Below are 18,461 nucleotides of genomic sequence, written 5' to 3' on the forward strand. Positions count from 1 at the left end.
AGGAGGAAGTTTATTCTCCTCAAAGCATGAAGTGAAAGTATGTAGCATAAGTGGGGCAAAGTAATCAATATATTTCTTATAAAATTCGGCTGGTATACCGTCTAATCCAGGGGATTTATTATTAGGTACTGTAGTTCAATTATTGCTCTCCTCACCTCTTCAAGGGTAAATGGGGCTTCTAGTTCTAACGTCTCTTGTTGTTCTAATGACGGAATAGGAATTTTGGCAAGATATACCTCTATGTCTAACTGGGTAGTCCTCAGCTGTGATGTGTATATATAGAAGTAAAGTAACGTATAAATTCTTGACCGATGTCAGGGGTAGCATGAATCTTAGTTCCATCCTCTTGTTGTATACAATCTATTTTATTTGGGGAAGTTTCGGCCTGAGCCAAAAAGGCCAGGTATTTCCCAGGCTTATCAGAAAATTGATAGTTTTTATGGGATCTAGCTGACATTACTCTCTGGTTTTGGGATTTTAATGCCTGCAACCATTTATCCTGGGACTCTAGCCACTCAAGTCTAGAGAAGTCCATACCATCAATTAGAAATTTGGTTTCTCTGACAATTGTTTCCCTTTCCAGCCTAAGGATAAACTCTCTATCGTTTTTTTTTATCTCGGCTATTCGCTTTTTCAAAGTTCCCCTTACAAAAGCCTTAAAAGCATCCCAGGTGATGGAGTCAGAGGCAGACCCAGAGTTTAAATCCCAAAATTCCTCCCATTGGAGAAGAATCCCATCTCCCTGTTCCCAAGATTGCAACCAGCTAGGGTTAAATTTCCAGAACCTTGGACCAAGCTCCTTTGATTCAGAGAGGTCCAACTCTATGGGTGAATGATCAGATATCCCCCTAGCCAGATATCCCACTTTCTCCACCCTCGGGGTTATATCTCTGGATACGAGAACAAGATCAATTCTCGAAAATGCCTGATGAGTAGCGGAGTAACAGGAGTATTGCCGGTTGGTTGGATTTCGTAATCTCCAGATATCTACCCAGCCCATGTCATACACAAAATTGCTAAAAGCTTTTGTATTCTTAATTTTATCTGTTGAAATGGATCTCCATCTATCCCATTGGGGATCCATTACGTTATTGAAGTCACCTGCACAGATGACTGGAATTTGTGGATGTGTTGCAACAAATTCCGCCGCCTTCAGCAGTACATCAAAACTGAAGGGAGGGGGAATATAAACAAACAACAATAATAATTGCTGGGTATTAATTACACAATCGAGAAAAATATAGCGACCAGACGGGTCTATCACAGAATTATTACATGTAAATGCTAAAGATTTCCTAATCAGTACTGAGACACCCCGAGAGGAAGAGGTAAATGGGGCATGGAATAGCTTCCCTATCCAAGGCCTTTTTAATGCCAATAGCTTCCCCCCCATCAAGTGGGTCTCCACCATACACATTATATCTGTCTTAGATTTCCTAAGGTGGTCAATGACTAAAGAACGTTTAATTTTATTATTAAGACCACGCACATTCCAAGAAATTAATTTAACCATAAAAAAGTGGAATAAAGGGCAGGGCTACTTCCTCCTCTCCGGGCGTACCACGCCAGTACGAAAGAAGAAAGTTGCAGATGTACCACTTCACCATACTCCAATACCATAACTTGACTGAAAGATACAAAATTTAAAAATACATACAAAAATGACAACACAGTACATATAGAAAAATATTACCCCATAGAGAACCCTGTCCCACCCCCCTCCCCGTATACCACCCACTACTTGGCATACTTTTTAAACCACTACTACCCAAATATTCACAAAAAAAACCCACAGTCATATTATTCTAACTAGACGCCTGCTGGTGCCGGCCCGGTAGCCATTTATCAAGCCATTTTGCGGCTTCGTCCGGAGTGGAAAAAAAAACAGAGTCACCATCGTTAACTACTCTAAGTTTTGAGGGATAAATCATCGAATACTTCAACTTGCAATCGCGCAGTCTTCTTTTTATATCCGCAAACTTGGCTCGCTCACGTTGAACATCCAAAGCAAAGTCTGGAAAAACTGAAACTTTATGTCCATTATACAACAGCTGACCCTTTTCACGGACCAGGCGCAAAATTGCATCTCTATCCTGAAAATTCAAGAGTTTAATGATAGTTGTACATGGGGGGGCACCAGGTGGTTAGGGTCTGAAAGGGATACGATGCGCCCTTTCAACCGCAAACTGTGCAGAAAAAGATGTTTTACCCAGTTCATCCGTCAGCCATTTCTCAAAAAATTTCACTGCATCAGTCCCCTCCACACGCTCAGGTAGGCCAATAAATCGCAGGTTGTTCCTCCGCAACCTTCCTTCTACATCTACCAATTTGGCCCTCATTTCTGACACCTGGAGTGAAAGGTTTTTTAACTTAACGCCAGTTTTGGTATTCTCATCTTCCAGGGTTGAAATACGGTTTTCTGTGTCCTGGATTCTCTCATTAGTGCGTTTAAGATCTGTTTGTAGACATGAAATTTGTGACTGGATTGCATCTATTTTATCGGTGAGACGATGCTCACTATTGGCTATTGCCTCCAAAACCTGCTGCAATGATATTTCTGGAGTTGCTGGGGGAGCTGCAGACTTTGATGGTGTGGTATGTGGGGTAGTATTCGGGGTCTGTACTGCATTGTTTTGCGAGCGGGCAAACCGTTCTAATTTTGCTGCTGCAGCAGTTGCATTACCGGTTTTCCCCATATTGTTCAGACAAAATAGCAGAAATAGTGCACGGTTCACAGAGCGCTGACGCACCTCTCGCCCTGCTCAGAGGATTAGTCAGCAACTGAATTGTACCTTCTTTACCGCACTCCCTTCACACCGAGTGGGTCTGCACGCTCACCCCTTCCCCCGGGTACAGCCACTCCACAATAAATCCTCAGCCAGCCAGGACTCTCCCTTCTCACCGTCTTTCTGTGACCCCGGACCGGGTAGATCCATGCAGCCCCCACCGCTCCGTTAGCACCGCTCTCACTGGCGTCCAGGGGCAGCGGGTATCGCTGTAGAGCAGTCGCGTCTTCACTGCTGTAAGAGACACTAAGCTCCTTCACCTCCGACTCCCGGCACAGCGCGCGGCAGATGACCCGGAAGGGATTGATCAGACCCGGGCACGCACAGCACAGCAATCCAGCTAGTAGACGGATGTCTCGCCGGAGAGCTCCCACAACCTCCTTACTCCCTCACTGCCGTGGCCACCCCCTGTACTATTTGTTAGGTTTTTATGGTTATTGCAACAAGGGCAGTGGGTGTGCGTTTGTCTTCATTATATGTTCCTGTTATTCTGTGGTCTCTGTTCTCCTTGCATATTTTCTGGCACAGAAATATTTTGTCTTTCCGGGTATTTTTTTTTTTTTATGTGTTTTCTATACACATACAAAATAAAGTTGCAAAGCAAGATTCAAAGGCATAGATAGAATAGGAAAAAAATCTAATACCTGAGATCCATATAATTATAATACATAATACATCATAATGGAATGCAGGAGAATATAGAAAGTGTAGAAGAAAGAATCATTATCTGAAAGGGATTAAATAGGAGACTCCAGGTGTAATAAATAGCCAAGCATCAATACCAGGTATTTGTTGATTTTTCAAGTTTTTAGTTTCCTTTTTGAAAACCAATAAAAACTACTTGTTTAAAAAAATATATGCTTATGAGTTATATATTTATGAACCTGTTTTAATCTAAAATGTCTTATATTTGCAATAATTCAAAACTAAAATAAGCTTAAATGAATAAACCAAACCTATGCCATCCAGCTGGAAAGCATTCAACCTCATTTTGATACTTTGATGGTTTTTAATTGCAAAGTTTGATTTGTAGCACAAACCTAGAAGTGACGGCAAAATAATTCAAGCTATTCATTTTGAACTGCAAATTTTAATTGGGTTCTATTGATAATTGCACCACAACCTGGTCAATTTGTAAATGATCAATAATATCCAGATAGAGAGAATGGGGTGTATTCAATGCCGCGGCGAGCGGCCAGCGAGGGGGTTAAACAGCGAGGATTGCAGAAAACCAGCGATCCTCGCTGGTTAACCCCCGCACCGGCCGCTCGCTCTATTCAATGTTCTGGGGAAATCCTTGCCGTCACAGGACGGCGAGAATTCCCCAAAACAGCGAGACCCGCGGCTAATGCAGGAAACTCGCTGTACTTAGCCGCGAGTCTCGCTGGTTCAGGAGCCGCATACGCCAGTTCCCCCTCGCTCAAAAAATGGAGCGAGGGGGAATTGGCGTATGAGGGGGCTGCGTTGAATACTGTCAGGGTGAGTGGTGATAGCGAGCAGGAAGCTCTGCTCGCTGTCACCACTCGCCCACAGCATTGAAAACCTGCCAATGACTGACTAGATATTGTTGTTTTGAGAAGCTAGTTATTATTGATAAACAACATTGACAGATAAAGAAAGACAGGTCATGACCATATAGTCCAAAATGTGTTCTATATATATAGTATTTATAAAGATGTATCTAAAAAAAAGTATTCCTATAACAAAGACTCACAGATTTAAGTAATTTAAATTCTGTATCCACCATGAATTGTCGGTCTTTAATATTATAGTTTGACAATTCACTTATATCAGTTGGCATTATGATTAGCTGCATAATGAGGCAAATAAGGTATTTGGAAAACTAACCCCCTTGCAAGGTTGATGAAAATATTACATATTGGGTTATACCCGATGGATGGAAATAAATGTTCACTATTTAAATAAAGGTCATCAAACCCAACTCCAGTGTATTTCACTGTTAATTTTTGTGTCATATTTTTACTGACTTTGTTTATAGCGTGTGTGTATGTGTTTATAGTATACTATTAGTAGACAGTGATTCCCATATAAATAACTAGCTGAGGTACCCGAGGCATGGGAGAACTACATTCACCAAAAATAAAGTGTGTTGTTTAACCAATTAAAAGATGTATTAACTAATTTATTACATAATGAAAAACAAAAATCTACATATACACTGTATAAAATTTCACTGAACTATTGTCCCACAATTCTTAAGGGGTGTACACACGGGGAGATTTTGACTAAAGGACAATTTTGACTAAGCAATTTTGGGAGAGATTTTGGCTAGATGCACTGGAGATTTTGACTAAGCGATTTTGTCTAAGTAATGACATCTATGATCTAGTCAAAATTACCTATCTATGCTAAGCAATTTCTGCTAGACAATATTGACTAAGCAGGAGAAAAATAGGGAGATTTTGGCTAACCTAGGAGATTTTGACTATCTAGTCAAAATCTCTTGTTTAAAAGTTCTCCGTGTGTACAACCCTTTACACATATAATATAAATAGTTTTAAGTCTATCTCTCAGTATACAGATGTCCTGCTACAGCATGCTGCTATTTGTGGCATGCAGAATGCAGTCGTCTCACTGCCAGCTACCATACAAATCAATAGGAGGCAATTGCATGTGCACATGGCTTACATTAATTTGAATGGCATAATGGGGCATTCTCATGGCAAACATTGCCGCCACACTGCAAACAGCAGCACTGTAAGTGGACACTTCGGTACCACTAGGCTTAAGTTCCATGCACATCTGTATGATTGTGGGTGCCAGCATCTGCAAGTGCATACACGCTTGCCGATACAAGCGACGGCGGGGACGTGCACAGATAGAGTGGGGCTCAAATGATCGACATCACTAATTATATCACCCAGTGTACAGGGCTTTTATTCCTTGTTCATCTAAGCATTTTATTATTACCACATATATGCAGTATGGTAATTCTTTAGGTGGTTAGCAGCAATAGTTATTTATTTGAATACAACGTTTAGTAGCTGTAATAGTCCAGTTGCTAGAAATTTGCTGAGTTAGTATGTGTCAGCAAAAAATGGTGTCAGTCACGTAGCTTTACTAGGACATAGACATGTCCAACTTTTAAGAGACCTCTGTGTATACTCACATGTCACAATCAGGATTATACATGTCCCTTCTCTATATTGCTGCTATTCTTATCAATAGTGCAGCTCTATATTTCAATGCTTCACTTGCAAACATATTTGAGAAATGTGACCATCCAAGTGCTTTACTCTCCATTCCCACTGGTGTTTCCAATTACTAGAACTTAGTGGGGGCATGGCACCAGCCAGGCCACATGCTTCTTGTGTAGATGTAGGACACTGTCTCTCTCTCATGGGAAGATGTATGAAGCAGTGATAAGGAAGGAGAAGTGAGCCAGAGGAGAAGTGACCAATGGCAACCAATCAGCACTGAAGTAGCTGCTCTGTATAATTGTTATATTATGCAAATTATAGATGTTATTTCAGTGCTGATTGGTTGACATGGGCCACTTCTCCTCTGGCTAACTTCTCCGTCCTTATCACTGCTGCCCCTCATTTCCAATGGTTTAAAAATGCATTTCTCCACCTGTATTAATCATCAGCAGATTCCTTGGTTATCTAAAGCTAAACTATGCCTTCTTAGAAATCAACATATGGTCTGCTTTAATGTAAGAAATTTTAGCATGTATAAAACGTTCATATTGAGTGATTTTGTTTTAAATAATTGAAAAAATAGGAGCTATTACAGTTACAAATGCATTAACCGTTGTGGCTGCTTAACAGTTATGCCAATAGCTAATGTCAGTTCTTAACAGCTTCTTTACAGTGTGCTCAAATGAGCTTCATGACATGTCATATATCCCCTCATTGACCAGATTATTGCTGAAAATTTCTTTTTTCTGTGTGTGTGTGTGTGTGTGTGTGTGTGTGTGTGTGTGTGTGTGTGTGTGTGTGTGTGTGTGTGTGTGTGTGTGTGATGGGCTACTGATCCTATTGTGTATCTATAATTATATATCATTTTAATAAATATAGCTTTTTAAATAAGGGATTTTATAGGTTTTTTAATATGAATTATATATAACACTGTTGCAGCTGAGATTGTAGGATTTGTTTTAGCAGTGCCATTTTATTTCCCTTCAGGTACAGAGCTCCAGAGGTGTTGCTAAGATCCTTGATGTACAGCTCTCCCATAGACATTTGGGCTGTTGGCAGTATTATGGCTGAGTTATATACACTGAGACCGCTCTTCCCAGGAACAAGCGAGGTTGATGAAATCTTTAAAATTTGTCAGGTTCTAGGTACACCAAAGAAAGTGAGTGGGTTTTCTATTACCTACTAAATTAAAAGCAATAAACTGACCATAGTAATATATTGACTATTAATTGATATTCAAATACAAATAGAATATTCATATGGTTATTTTATGTTGTAATCTAGTACTTAATGAAGTAATGAAAAATAACCCATTATTGTGCTCCATAGAGTGATTGGCCTGAAGGATATCAGCTTGCGGCATCCATGAATTTCCGCTTTCCACAATGTGTACCTATAAACTTGAAAACTCTTATTCCCAATGCTAGTGAAGAGGCATTGACTTTAATGAGAGACATGTTACAATGGGATCCCAAGAAACGTCCTACAGCCAGCCAGGTACTTGTCATCATGCTTCCTTTGAAATTGACATCAGAATTGGAGGTAAATCACACACGATATGACTCTTTTCACATGAGTTATCGGCCCTATGGCTCGGAATCATGTGGAAAAGGGCCATATTGTACTAGTGTATGGACACCTCTTACCTTTTCACGTTTCACTGATAGCCAGTATGTTAACAGGTGCATCAACCCTGTTAACACAATCACAAAACACAACTTTCAACAGTTTCTGGGGGTAATTCTAGTTTACTCGGATAGGGCCCCGTTCCGATGTTTGGGGGCCCAGAAACAAACGGACTTGGCGAGTTACACGCCGGGCCATTCGTTGTGGGGAGGGGCGAATGGGGACAGGGATTGCCCATGAGAACGTCCTGCATTTTATGGGCGTCCCCATGAAAAAGCTAGCTGTTCCCATGGGTACGTGGTCGGGCTGATGCCTGCCGGGGTGTGCGGGTGATGTCATGTGACGTTGCTCGCAAATCAAAGTTAGTTGAGACTGACTTTTATTTGTGAAGGCAGGACAAATGATTCAATGGTCGGCAACCATCGAAAGATTTATCTTGCTAGCGGCTCATGCAAAGGAATGTGTTCTCATACACATCCAATCGCATGTTTCCGAGGGGATTCAGCATGGCATCGTTTCAGGTGCTCGGGTAAGCTGCGATGTTTGCATCTTACCTAACAAACCAGAACCAGGCCCTCTGTGTGTTAACACCCTTTAGCAAGGACTCAGATAAAAAATGAGCTTGAATTATAATATCCCCAGCATTACATCCAGAGGCTACCACCCTTATATACCCTTTCCTTTTTTATTCATACCTTTTAATGTAATGGTCTATGTTAAAAGTGTAAAAGTACAGACTGCCCTGTCTCCCCTATCTGTGTGGGTGGTTGGTAGGGGATAGAACTTGGATTTAGTGCAAAATAAATTTGGTTATCAGCTAAGTGCCTGTATGTTGTGGACAATATGTCTATGGTAAAAGTGAAACATGGTACTATTTTTATATAGTCAGATATGCTTTTTAGCATTGGCTAATGCAAGAAAAATAAAGGATGCATTCTTACAAACTCATTCGCTGTATGCTGTTAAAATGTAGAATGCAGAGGAAGTATATTATTTAGAAAATAAAAAAAGGATGATTGTTAATCCATTTGTTCTTGTATTAAGGCTTTAAGGTACCCTTATTTTCAAGTTGGACAAGCACTAGGACCACCATCACAACATATAGAACAGAAGAAGCCTTTAAATAAACCAATACAATTCAGTGAACCGCAACCATTAACCGGGATAAAAAAGCTGTCTTCTTCTCCACCTGATGTACCAGAAAAGACATCCCCCGTCCCACGAGCACTACAGCAAATCCAGCTGCCACAGAACACAGCTGACAACCAGCTGCCATCTAACCCTCCCCAAGTGATTCTACCCAACATCCGCAAAACCATCTCTCCAGTGAGTAACAATACTGTGACGGTGTGTATATGTGTGTGTCTCACATTCATGCTACCTTAATGCATGTTAGTATAGTAATATAATCTTCACAATTTCTTGCAGCTGCTTTTTATTTATAGTGGGTTTTTGTTCAGCTTTGCTTGTCAACTTACTGCATTTGTAGTTTGTCAGGCCTTTTTTTGCTGGCATTAACAACCATCAGTGTTGCTCGTGGGGGTAACAAGTTACAGTTGCACTACTTTAATAATCTTTTTTTTGTTATACGCCATAAATGAGTTCATTTAGAAATAAAGTTGTATAGCTGAAAATGTTTATTTTATAATATAGAAGTCAGGAGCCAGTGGACCACAAAACAGTGCTGTTAACCTTAAACACGGACGACGACGCTGGGGCCAGTCCATTATAAAGGATAGCTGGGATGAATTTGACACAAACTTTGGAATGTCATTTTCCAAGAAGCCCAGCATGGCTATGGTTAAAGAGAACAAAAATGAAGATTCTGCATATGAGTAAGAATACTGTTTAAACTTTATTGGGGAAATGAGGGGTAGCCCATAGCAACCAATCGGCTTCTACCTGTTTTATAGAATACTTGATAAATGCTACCTTGAAGCTGATTGGTTATATGCATTTAATTCTAGAAGAGATCATGATGGCATTTAGTGAACTAGGATGGCATTACCAGCACTACTTTCACTTTACCTGGCAGACTTTTAGAATCTGTGGCCTTTGAGCAGTGTAAGACTTCTTAGGCTTGTGACTATTCAGTGTGAGTCAGTGGGCAAACACACTACATGATATCTCTTGCGACATATCCCGAAACGGATCAATAAAATATATCATACACAGCCTACGAGGCGGATCCAGGATAAAATGACAGGGGGGGCACCATGATAAAAGAGGGTTTGGGTGGGGGAGGGTCGGTGTTAGTGGTGCCAGTGTACATGCTAAGAGAGCGGCAGAGAGAGGGTGGGAATGGAATTAAAAATAGGCCCTGGCATTTAAAGTACGCAGGCCCACCATGGCGACAAAAGTGAAGGATGTAGTTGTGCACGCGCCGAAGGCACGCTCCGGAAAAGGGGTTTGGCCACTCAACAGGGGGAGTGTCCTTGAGTGTTGTGTACCACACCATATACAACTTCTACACATTATGCAACAAAATGCTAGACCCCATTATACTTGCCCCTTACACATGATGCCAAATGGAATGAGCCAAAATTCAAATAATGCCACATGGATTGTGCCAAAATTCACATAATGCCTCACGGATTGAGCCAAAATTCACATAATGCCAAATGGATTGAGCCAAAATTCCTAAAATGCCATACGGATTGAGCCAGAATTCACATAATGCCACACAGATTAAGCCAAAATTCACAATACGCTTCATAAACAGGGACATTGTCTGCCAAAGGTGCGCATTAAACATTTACACCATAATGTCCATTACACGTTAAGTTACACACCATTATGTCCATTATGTATTGTGCCAAACACTATAATGCCTGAATAGCTATTCAGCCTCTGTGACTGTAAACACCTGGGATGTCCATTATGTATTGTTCCAAACACTATAATGCCTATTAAAAATTATGCTACATAAGTGCTGCTTATCTACATGCTCATTGCCAAGGGTTCCATGCTCATTGCCATGTGGGATTACATGCTCATTGCCAAGGGGGAATACATGCTCGCGGTAAATGGGGGACAGCCGCCGCCAGGCAGAAGTGATAGCCACTGACAGTGGCAGAGCCTGGCTTCTATTCAGGTCCTGGCTATTTGAAATAATACCCCTTTCACACCAGAAAATGCATTCCCAGGTTGGCCCCTTTTACACCAGCCTAGTCCCTGCATTTTCTGGTGTGAGGGGGAGAGAAAACAACCCCTCCCCCCTTTAACCAGTTATCTAATTTAACCGGTTATATCTTAGGAACCAACTGACCCATTTTCATGAGACAAGTATCATGTTGAAGAACTTTTGAGTGGGCTTTGAATGATTTTGGTCCAGTGAAACTGGAACGTTTGGTTCCAGAGTAATCTGCCCTCAAAGATCATGAACAGCCATGAAATTACATTTCAAAAATAAAAAAATAGATTTATCCGCAATATTTCTGGAACCGATTAACCGATATGGACCAGCCTGGTATCATATTGAAGGCCCAGTGATTTGGAATTGAATGAGTTCCACAGAACCACAAGCTTCTGTGATGCAAGGGGAGGAACTGGCAGCCGTTGGAACCGGGTGGGGGGTCAGAAATAATGAGTCCCATATTATCCACGTGCCCGGGTCCGTCCGTCCCCCCCCCCTGAATCCACCAATGACAGTGTATAGTGACCTCCAATCAGTCATTTATCCCACTGAATGTGCTGCATGTCCAAAGGGAGGATTTCTTGGCTGAGATGGTGTAGTTCCAAATAGCATGTAGCAATACATTGCAAAATCGTACAGCAGATCATATAGTATGTACCGCGGTGCGATGTATTGTTGCATCATATTGCTGCCTCCTGTCATCAAATGTGTATCCAGCTTTAGCCATGTGTCCATTTTTTTTCCAGAGTGACACTGAAATGCCAGCTCCTCATAATTGACAGGAGCTGGATGCTGCATTGTAACATTAAGTGCAGCACTCTGCTCCTTTCACAGTGTCACAGGAGCCAGCACTACAGTCAGTCATTCTCTTAGGGCAGGCCAGGATTCTCAGGATTCCCAGTGAAAATAACAGAGGTCGAGCTTGAAGGACTACATACCACAAAACCCAAACCCCATCCATTGAAATCACAAACCTTTTTAACAGAAAGCGTCTATTGCGCACGCTTGGAGTCTTTCCCCTGCACTGGGTGCCACCAAGGCAAGTGACGCCCCTGCCTCCAGCCAGCAGAGACTGAAATAGCTATTCAGCCTCTGTGACTGTAAACACCTGGGAGTCTAGTATATTCAGCCAGGCAAGGGTTCCAACAGTATTTGGTTGAAAGTGTCTAGGTCAAAAGTCAATAGGTAGACACGATCAGGGGTTAAAGTGAGGAAGAACTGGGTGGAACCACCTCTGAGTTCCACCTCTATCACAGTCCTGAACAGTAATTCAAACAGAAAAGCCTATCCCAGCGGCTTCTTCTTCTGGCACGGCATATGTAATGTAAAGTTAATATGAACAAGATATACGCATGAATTGGGGCATTACTGTGTGATTTAATATGAATCAAGGGCACTTCATGCGGTGTAGTGTGTATACAATTTTGCTAACGTGTTGTGGGACCATTATGCCTTTATGGGTGGTAAGGCACAAATTCCCTGGCACTGGTCTAGGCTCTGCCTAATGGGGGGGGAGGATCCGTGTTGGGGGAAGGGAGTTCCACCACCTCTCCAGGACCACTTTAAGCCCTGGACACGATATTGGAATAGACAACGTTAACATAGACAAATGTCCACACTAGCAAAAGGTTGAAATTGCAATGGTTGACACATTGAAAGGTCGATATGAGGTGGGTTTTATTTTTATTTTTTTTTTGAACATTTTCTTACTTCCTTACCATCCACATGGATTTTGATTGGGACTGGTAAAACGAGCAAAGCGTTGAACTAATTTGCAGTCCATTTGATAATATCTACAACTTGATAAAAAAAAAGGAAAAACTCATGTTGGGCTTTTTCATATGTTGACCTTGTCCATGTCAAACCTTTATAACATAACCGGGTTCAACCACTTAAATTCACTGAACATTAAATAAGAATAAAATGTTATGGGTGGAGTTGTCTAGTTTGCCCTTTTGTGGTAGTTAATTCCAGTCGTGAACTATATTAAAAAATAATGGTAATTTTCAGTTTGACAGATTCCATTTCCACTGGAGACTTAAATAAAGGTTCATCAAATGTGAGTGTATTGAGAAGAGATTCTGGGAAACTAATATCAGCTAAACAACATTACCTTAGACAATCAAGATATCTTCCAGGTAACTAATCATCACATTATTTTCATTAGAGTTGTTGTTGTTTTCAGAAACTACCCAAATGACCCTGATTAAATGTTTACATACCCTGGAGATTTTGGCTTGATAACATGCACACAAGTTGACACAAACAGGTTCGAATGGCTACTAAAGGTTACCATGCACACCTGTGATCTGTTTGCTTGTAATCAGTGTGTGTTTATAAAAGGTCAGTAAGTTTCTGGTCTCCTGAAAGACTCTTGCATCTTTCATCCAGTGCTGCACTGACATGTCTGGATTCTGAGTCATGGGGAAAGCAAAGGAATTGTCAAAGGATCTGCGGGAAAAGGTAATTTAACTGTATAAAACAGGGATATAAAACAGGAATATAATAAGATATCCAAGCTATTGAGAATGCCAATCAGCAGTGTTCAAACTCAGGGACATTATTTCTACAATAGCAAGCTGTGGGGGACATTGCTTAACCTAATATTGTCATCTAAAGGAGGATTACAAAAACTGGAAGTCGCGGCCACGCACTTCTGGGCATGGACATTATTGGCGCCATTTTAAAGTATAAATATCTGTAACCGGGAGATATCAGTCACCTTGCCCTAGAAGAAAAGCACCTGAGGCCCGAAACTCGTCGGCAGCAGTGACTGACTGGACTTGATCTTGGGTGAACCTACCAAGTGCTAAGGTATTTGGGGCCACTGCAGGGTGCACTTCCGGACTGCATCCCTGTCATATACCATCCCTTGCTGGCTCCAAATACCATTAGGGGTAAGGATTCATCCTGCTCTTTTTTTATAAACATGATCTTTTAGAAGTATCTTTTTTACCAGCATATGATTGTTTTGTATAATAAATTAGAATTTACTTTTTAACCTATTCCCTGGCGCCTGTTGAAATTATCATCACCCATCCACTTTCCATATACATCCAAGGTCTGAGGGAGTTCTTAAAGTGATAACGAAAAGGCAGCCTAAGAAGGAGCGCAGGACATTTGATACTCAAATCCATCTTTCTAATTAAGAAGTGGAAAATTAGGGATTCTGTGGAAACCAAATCATGTTCTGATAGACCAACAAAAATTTCAGCCACAACTGCCAGGAAAGTTGTTTGGGATGCAAAGAAAAATCCACAAATAACTTCAGTTGAAATACAGGACTCTCTGAAAAAAAGTGGATGTGGTTGTTTCAAGATGCACCATAAGGAGGCATTTGAAGAAAAATGAGCTGCATGGTCAAGTCGCCAGAAGAAAGCCATTACTACGCAAATGCCACAAAGCATCCCACTTACAATACTCCAAACAGCACAGAGACAAGCCTCAAAACTTCTGGAACAAAGTTATTTGGAGTGATGAGACCAAAATTTTCCTTTTTGGCCACAACCATAAATGTTACATTTGGAGAGGTAGCAAATAGGGGTGGTATCCTGCATAGGACAAAAAAATATTTAATAGATAATACAGAACCAACTTGAAGAGTAATATTATTGATCACATACAACAATTATGTGGAATCAAGTACTAGTATACTTAGAAAAAGGTGGTCCACAGGTGGTGGGCAAACGTTCGCAGAAAGGATTCCTTTTTGGAAGCACATTTTTAAATGATTAGCGATAATGTTTAATGAGTGAGATAAAACTTAACTTTTAATTCCAATTTGTCTAAAATGATGATAACTCTATGTTTTCATATGATGCATAATTTACCATGAAGAGTTAGATAAACAACAAATACTTTTAGTGAAACAAAAATAGCCACTCAAATTTACCATGTATTTATATCGACACAATGGCAGTTAGTGGTGTTATTTAATAATTATATATTGTTGATATATGATTTAATTTAGGTCAGACCTAACACCGTGCACAGCTGTTGTCCCCACACACCTCTCCTATCTGTTTCTCCCACAGTGTGCCGGCTTCATCACTATCACCTCCCGTCCGCTCATTGAAGACGGAACGGCAGTGCCTGATCCCGGCAATACAGCAATGTTCCTGTTCCTTTTCTTTTTCCTTTCTTCCTAGTTAAATATAGCCTACAGCATTAACTTACTCTTACTTATAATTTGCCCATTTTTGGTCATATTTTGAATCTGATTGGTATGCTTTATTGTCAGATTGACAGGTGTTAAAATGAATAACCAGCAACACTCTTGTGTGTGTATATCACTTATATTCTGCCGCCCAATTACAATAGATATTGTTGGCTTGAATTTAGATATGCTTTGACTGATAAGCCTTTGCAGCAGAGATAGGGTTCAGTGTGTTGGTTTTCTTTATTTTAACCCAATATCCATTCATATTGGATTTATCCAATTTGAACTGACATTAATCATGCAACTGTCTTAATTATTACCATTTTCTCTTTACTCCGTGTAGGAGAGACTTTATGGTGGCGCATTTCCGCCCTGCAATGCTATAGTATCAAGGCTGATCTAACACCACTTACAGAAGTGTCCTCCTTACATTTGCTATTTTTCTATCAGTGTATCAATCTCTTCTCTCACCCTCTGTCCGCTCATCTTTTGTGAAGACGTTGGGCAGCAGAAAGAATTGAGTCCAATTCACTGTACTTCTTTTTCCCATCTCCCCAAGGATACCTGTTATGTTATGAATGTATACATCTTTTTTCATTTAACTAATTGATGGCATATTACCACCAACGGGTATTAGTGTGACTTACTGTATGTATTTATCTAATTCATTTTTATAATTTTTTTTGACTGTATGATCAATGAACAGTACAGACTCGTCACACATTCTTGATGTGTCACCAGCTGTCCTATTGAAGGACCTAAATTAAATCATATATCAACAATATATGGTTATTTAATAACACCACTAACTGCCACTGTGTCAATTTAAATACATGGTAAATTTCAGTGGCCATTTTTGTTTCACTAAAAGTATTTGTTATTTATCTAACTCTTCATGGCAAATTATGCATCATATGAAAACTAGTTATCCTCATTTTAGACAAATTGGAATTAAAAGTTAAGTTTTATCTCGCTCATAAAAATGATCGCTAATCATTTAAAAGTGTGCCTCCAAAATGGAATCCTTTCTGTGAACGGAGGTGTCAACAAGGCCTATGATGAAAGGTACACCATTCCTACTTTGAAATACAGTACGGAGGTGAATGGCTGATGTTTTGGGGATGTGTGAGCTACAAAGGCACTGGAAACTTGGTCGAAATTAATGGCAAGATGTATGCAGCATGTTATCAGAGAATACTGGAGGAAAATTTGCACTCATCAGCCCTGAAGCTGCGCATGGGACGTACTTGGACGTTCCAACATTACAATGATCCAAAACACAAGGCCAAGTCGCCCTGTCATTGGATACAGCAGAATAAAGTTAAGGTTCTGTAGTGGCCATCTCAGTCTCCTGACTTCAATATCATTGAGCCACTCTGGGGAGATGTCAAACGTGCAGTTCATGCAAGACAGCCCAAGAATTCACAGGAACTGGAGGCTTTTTGCCAAGAAGAATGGGCAGCTTTACCATCTGAGAAAATAAAGAGCCTCATCCACAACTACCACAAAAGACTTCAAGCTGTCATTGATGTTAAAGGTGCAATACACGTATTAAGAACTGGGGTATGTAAACTTTTGATCAGGGTCATTTGGGTAGTTTTTGTTGTCATTATGATTTCAAAAGCGTAAACAGTGGTTTGACAATAAATGGCTTCACCCAACCAATAACCTTGAGTGAAAGAAAAGTTTGTGAGTTATCATTCATATTCTGTGACAAATGGCCAGAAAAGCACACATTCTGATAGGGTATGTAAACTTATGAGCACAACTGTGTGTGTGTGTGTGTGTGTGTGTTTGTTTGTGTGTGTGTGTGTGTGTGTATGTATGTATGTGTATGTAAATATATGCGCCCAAACGGTAAAGCAGCTATTCTATAACTCCCCTCTGTTAGTGGGGGATAGAAAGCAGGAGAAAACGGGGTAAATAGAGAGTGCTTAATACAATCCACCACCTTGTAGGTTTTCCATAAGTTTGTACACGTATGAAGAGATGTACACAATTCTTAGACATAAAATGTATGTTTTTTTTAATTAAAAATTCTGGTACTTATGTAATATCTGGGCTCCCGTTTTTCTTATGAGACCGCGTCCGCTCGCCACGCTTCGGGCACGGTGGCTCGCTGCATTTAACATGGGAGCCCAGATAATACATAAGTACCAAAATTCTTAAAATTTCCAAATCTGTTGATTCAAGCGGATCCACAATCAGTCCAACCCTACGCGTTTCGTCTTATACAGACTTCATCAGGAGTTAAGCGATAATGAGACGGCGTGTCTCATAAGATTTTGAAACTTTTTATGGAGTAAGGGTGGCAGCTGCCACAAGGTGATCTATCTCATAGGGTTTTTTAGATGATAGACCGATACTGGCTCGGCAATGGTTCAATGCCTATAGACAGAAGTCTACGCCACAAACAACTTGGATGGTGACAACATAAAAACAATGTCCTGGATGGAAATAGTGCCCGAACAGGAGATTAAGGGGGAGATTCAATCGCCGTCGAGCATCTCCCGTGGGGGAGATGCTCGACGGGCCCTATTCAATGCTGTCTTCCCCGACAGCATTGAACAGGGTTTCCTGTCAGAACGAGCCCGACATCTCTAGCTGTCGGGCTCGTTCTGCCGAGAACAGCCGGGAAGTGACTGCCTGTCGACCATAACATGTCAACTGTAAAACTGAGTGCTGATTAATGCACAGTGTGTAACGTTAGGTGGCTTTAATTGAACATAACAATGTAATTTACTAATATTGATATTAATTATTTTTAATTTTGCTTTTGCTTTTATATTATTTTTATTATTATTTTATGTTTTTATTTTTATTATTATTATTTTTAAAAAAAGGATTTTTATATTGTTATTATATTTATTTTTATTATTATTTTTATTTCTATTTTAAAGTAATTTGGTTCAATAACCAGGTGATTGCCACAGTTACTTCACTGCGGCGGTGGATGCCTGGTAACAATGGACCAAACATCAAACATCCTGGCGGCGTGTAGGTGTACAGCAAATCAAATAGTCATAAGTACATCAAGTATCTATTGTCCTAACACCAAGGAAAGGTGTATTTGTGGCATGACCCGCTGTGGTCTGCCGACGTGTTCACAGAGGACCCCAGTCATCCGTGAATTCAATGTAAGACACAAAAAAAAAAAAAAAAAAAAAACAGGCAAAAAGTCATTAAATCAGAGGCCAGACGGGGCAATTGACCCTGCACTATAACTGCCAGTTACAGTGACACCAGTCAATATCAACAGTCTCTACTGGTCAGTGCACTGAGAGACAACCTGTGTGAGCAGATCAGTGCCGAAACCCATAATCCAAAACAAGTCACAAAAACAAATACACTAGACCACTGTCCCCTAGGGGAAATTGAGAGCACCAGTGTGCCCGCATGGAGAAGTCTCAGTTAGACCATTGGGAAATGGTCATCGTAAAAAAATGGAAAAAGAGTTAGTCTCGTTGAGACCCCGGGGTGCTAGAGTTCCCAATTTATAAATCCACCGAGCTTCCACTTTTTTGAGGAGCAAAATCCTGTCGCCACCACGTTTAGGCTGTGGGACCCAGTCGATTAGGCGACAACGAAGGGTG

The 18,461-nt window shown here is 40.6% G+C and overlaps 1 protein-coding gene across 6 annotated transcripts in view; it reads left to right on the top strand.

The window, feature by feature from the left end:
• MAK (male germ cell associated kinase) overlaps positions 1–18,461 on the top strand; it is a 172,473-nt gene that overhangs the window by 130,971 nt on the left and 23,041 nt on the right. For all 6 annotated transcript variants that reach the window (XM_083187931.1, XM_083187930.1, XM_083187933.1 and 3 more), the window contains 5 exons: positions 6,935–7,106; positions 7,277–7,444; positions 8,618–8,899; positions 9,227–9,408; positions 12,720–12,847. In XM_083187931.1, coding sequence (XP_083044057.1) covers positions 6,935–7,106; positions 7,277–7,444; positions 8,618–8,899; positions 9,227–9,408; positions 12,720–12,847 — 932 coding nt within the window. The remainder of the gene's footprint in view (positions 1–6,934; positions 7,107–7,276; positions 7,445–8,617; positions 8,900–9,226; positions 9,409–12,719; positions 12,848–18,461) is intronic.

This window comes from Crinia signifera, chromosome 5, assembly GCF_055691185.1.
Source record: "Crinia signifera chromosome 5, ASM5569118v1, whole genome shotgun sequence".
NCBI lineage: Eukaryota > Metazoa > Chordata > Amphibia > Anura > Myobatrachidae > Crinia > Crinia signifera.